The 4,505-nt window shown below is 38.3% G+C and overlaps 1 protein-coding gene across 1 annotated transcript; it reads right to left on the bottom strand.

Moving 5' to 3' along the window:
• Positions 1–1,739: 1,739 nt before the first annotated feature.
• Positions 1,740–4,287, bottom strand: LOC143629457 (uncharacterized). The gene is made up of 2 exons (XM_077098728.1): positions 4,078–4,287; positions 1,740–3,338 (listed from the first exon to the last, which is right to left on the bottom strand). Exon 2 carries the CDS (start codon positions 3,306–3,308, stop codon positions 2,061–2,063), a length of 1,248 nt encoding a protein of 415 aa, XP_076954843.1. The 5' UTR covers positions 3,309–3,338; positions 4,078–4,287; the 3' UTR covers positions 1,740–2,060.
• Positions 4,288–4,505: the final 218 nt, after the last annotated feature.

The raw sequence follows: 4,505 nt of genomic DNA, 5'->3' as shown, positions 1-4,505 counted from the left end.
TCACAAATGTTTTCATTGTCGAGACCTTTTTGAACAACCAAGTTGATGATATGTGCAACACATCGAACATGAAAAAAATCCCCGAAACAAGGTGGTGAATATTTAATGATAAATTTTTCGGCCGCCTTCGTATTGTTTGAAGCGTTGTCAAACGAAATCGAAAATATTTTATTTCTCAAGTTGAAAGTCGTTATAACTTCATCAAGTAATTCAAACAATTTTTCGACGGTATGTGGGAACGGGAAGTTTTCAAAAGCGATGGTGCGTTTCATCAATTGCCATGTCACCGGATCAACCCAATGAGCGGTGACACATATGTATGATTCGGGCAACCCGTGTGGTGCCGACCAAACATCGGTAGTTAAACTAACCATCACTTGTAAAGAATGAAAAAACTCGATTAACTCTTTTTTAGCACACTCCCACAACTTGATACAATGACGTCTTAAGGTAGTACGACTTACATGTGTGTATCGCGGTTGGAGAGTTTCTTGAATCAACGACGTCAAATCCGGGTCATCAAAGTGGTTAAACGGCAAACCTCGTTGAATAACGAACTTTGCCATTCTATCTTGAACTTGAGTCGTGTTGTAACGAAATAGTGTACCATCTTTACCCAAGTCAATTTGATCGGTTGTGTCAATCCCTTTCAACGCCTTGCAATATGGCTTCTCGATGTGCTTTCTAAAAGTGGAGTTGGAATCGTGCTTTAATTGTGCTCCACATAGTTTGCAACGAGCCTTTTGATAACCTTCGTCATTCACAACCAAATCCCAATTCTTCCATATGTCTTGGTTGCGGTTATGGTTGACTACCGTAACAACATTTGGGTCCTCTGTAGCAGGAACGGGTTCAATAAAAACACTCTTCTTAGCCTTCTTGTTAGTTTTTTTGATGGGTGCCATAATAATATTTAGTTGGATGGTCGGGTAACGGGTTTGCTAAACGAGAAGTATTTTAATTTGTTTTTGAGTTTGGTGGTGAAACAAGTAATGGAAAACAACTTATATATAGTTTTTGGGCTACAAAAACCGGTTCCAACGGCTATATTACCGTTGGAACCGGTTCCAACGGCTCTTTTGTTTCTCAAAAACCGGTTCCAACGGCTATATTACCGTTGGAACCGGTTCCAACGGCTAGTTTGACCTGTGTTTGACTTTTTAAAAAAACCGCCGGAACCGGTTTTTTCGGGTAGGAACCGAACCGGGTACAAATAGGAACCGGGTTGGAACCGATGGGGAAATACAAATAGGGGAACCGGGTATGATTTTCGGGTACAAAAATACCCAAACCGGGTATTGGGTCCATCGGGTAGGAACTGGAAACGGTTCCGGGTCGGTTCCATCGGGTAGGAACTGGAACCGTTTCCGGGTCGGTTCCATCGGGTAGGTTCCGGAACCGATTTTTTTGTGCACGTCTATATAGTATAGATATAGATTATATATTTGATACAAACTATTATACAAATAATAGGTTTGGTTATACTCTCAAGCTCGATGAGTGAGGTTCGAGCTCACACTTGTATGTTAAAACAAGTTTACTCTGGCTGGGGCTCAGACTCAGGCTCTTTTAATACTAGGTCAACTGAGCTTTTAGCGAGTCAAGCTTGGGTAACTCACAAGGAGATTGACTCGTTTGCCCCTCATTTCAAGAAAATAAAACACAAATAATGTTCCCTGTGATAAAAAAAATAAATACATAAAAACTAAAAACTGTCAGGCACATAATTTGATGATAACAGTTAATTAATCGTACTTTGAGCACACCCTATAACACTAAACGTATGTATAGCCTATAGGGCTCACAACCAACCACATTAGCTAAAAGCCTAAAATAACATGTGGTGGTAATGAACATTAACCTCGCATAAAACACAACCAAAGGCTTCTGTGTCTCAGCCGCTTGCGCACCTAAAGTCCACGAGCCATAGTAAACGAAACCAAGAGGCAATTCATCTTCAGAACCAATAAGCATTTAAAGCTCAGCCAAGTGGGCTCGAAACGTGGTTCATGAACCTCTTGAACCACCCCATAAAAAAACACATTAAACCGCACACAACCCTACAGACCAGCAATCACCAAGAGCTTCTTCTTGCTCACCGGTTCCTCATGCAATTCTACAATATCATTCATCTTTCCAAATAACTCCTCAAGATCCTTCACACCAAATCTTTTACATTCAAGCGGTCGTTTGTATCGTTGCTGATATATCTCCTCAAAACAACCCAAGAATATCCTACAAGAATAACTCACTAATATTTCTTGCAGTTCACACTTAAACAGGTTGAAAACCTCATTTTTAACCACATTCTGTTCTTCAACAACCACTCTTTCTTCTTCAGAGCATTCACCAGAAGACACTTCCCGAACCCCCTTCCCTTTATTATCATACTTAACATTAGCACCCGTTAACCGTTTTTTGAGCAACACAACCCTCTTCTGACCCTGCCCTTCAACCGATATCACGTCACTCATTTTTTTTAAAAGATCCACCATTTTTAACGTCCCGTATTCCGAAACACAAAGCGACCTCCCAAAAGTTTTCTGGTATTCACACGGAAGACGTCCTATAAGTAACCGTCCACCGAAAGCTTCTAGAAGCTTCACTAGTTGACCCTTCAAATGAGTCAAATCCCCGGGCTGGACCCACATCAAATCATTTGTTTCAGATGAAGGATGAGTTATTGTAATCCCTTTATAAACAATTGCTTCTTCTTCAGTTTTATTATCTAAATTTTCACTTTTTTCACTTATTTGAAATCTTGATGATGGTAAAAACCCGTGACCACGAACCACACTAGACCAGTCCCAAACATAACTACCAGCATTACTCAAAGCAGACGGAACACCAACTCGAGATGGGATCACGAGAATCACAGTGTACCCACGTTGACCAAGTACATGAAGCGCAGGAGAAAAGTCAACATCACCCGAGATCAACATGATGGAACACGGTGGAGGGTTGTCAAGAGCAAACAAAAACATATCAATCAATATTGCCTTATCAGCAGCATCTTTTCTTCCATTTGGTACATCTACAAGCTTGACACCTGTCCTTTGGCAACCTTCTCGTAAACGCCTTGAAAAGCCGTTAAAATCTCCATAAGCGGATAACATATTAACGGATCCGTTTATTACAGGGTGGGCACGTAAAGCTGTCCTGATGTTACCTGCCACGTCTTCGGGACGTACGTCATTAGGAACGGGACAGTTCTCCATGTCCCAAAGTATAGCAATTGGACCGTCTGATTTGTTATGGTTTTGTTGAGGTGGAGATGATATTAACGGTGATGTCATTACATTAGCCATTAGTAGATCACAAAAGGTTCAAGGTAACACCTGTATATTGCAAATAAAGAATGATTTGTTATTCATTTATTTATTACTAAATCTTACCTATTTAGCAAATACAACCTAAAAATATGTGCATATGGTATCTATAAATCTGAAATTCCTAAAAAATAGCCCAGCAAACTAAAAACTCATCAGCAAACAAGAAGCGTATAAAAAGAATTGAAACGAAGAACAAAACGATAATGGCGAATATTTTTTTCTGCAAAAAGAGATAACAATGAAAAGAATGATATATATAGGGTTTGGATCAAATACACATGAAATTAACGTGCTAAACGTGAGAATCAAGCAGAGTAATTATGTAACTACAACATAGAGTAATTATTATAGAGTAATTACACAATTACTCTACTTGTATATATAATTACTTTACTTGATTATCACGTTTAGCACGTTAATTTTATTTGTACGTTAACATTCCCCATAAAAACTAAGTAATCACAATGATAAAACCGTGAATAACTATCATAATATTCAAACTACAAACAAGCAAACTTAAAAATAAATTATGAATCAAATAATAGTAAGTAGATAATAAAAGCTGCTAACATATTCAATCACACTAATACATCAGCTAACAATCATGTTCAAATTTAATAAATCAGCTAACAATCATGCTCAAATTCAATAAATCAGCGTATAATCATTCTCAAATCCAATAACCTAAAACCTATATAAACCTAAAATCTAAAATTTTGAGCATCGATTAACAATTTAACAGTACCTGGTGAAAGTAGAAAGTTTGTTAGTAGTTGAGGACGAACGATGATTGAACAATAATACCGGTGACGATCGGTGTGTGGTGGTTACAATAATCCGATTCTGATTATGATGAAAAACAGTTGGCGGTGAAATTGAAATTGGTTGTTATGCCGACATAGGAGGGTTTATCGGTGGTGTCATTACCGGTTGAGGACGCGTGTTCGTGTGTCTTATTGGACCGTTCAACAAACCCACCTCGAAGCGTGTTACGCGAACAATACCTTAGCCCGGTTATTATTTTCTAGAAAAACCGGTGTTTGGGATTGCTTATTTTACTTCCTTATAACTTTCATAAAAAAAGTCATAAGGTGTTTGGCAAAATTGAAAGTTGTGAGAGGAATAGGTTATAAGTTACACTTTTGTAACTTATAACTTATTATGAGAATAAGT

This window comes from Bidens hawaiensis, unplaced genomic scaffold, assembly GCF_021521415.1.
Source record: "Bidens hawaiensis isolate Kalapana, Puna unplaced genomic scaffold, B.hawaiensis_p1.1 tig00005195_1, whole genome shotgun sequence".
NCBI classification, from domain to species: domain Eukaryota; kingdom Viridiplantae; phylum Streptophyta; class Magnoliopsida; order Asterales; family Asteraceae; genus Bidens; species Bidens hawaiensis.
Note: the sequence above shows the minus strand (reverse complement) of the source record. Positions and strands in the feature narration are given on the sequence as shown.

Bases quoted from the DNA above. Each gene is read 5' to 3' on its own strand.
- LOC143629457 (XM_077098728.1), bottom strand. From the start codon at position 3,308: ATGGCTAATGTAATGACATCACCGTTAATATCATCTCCACCTCAACAA.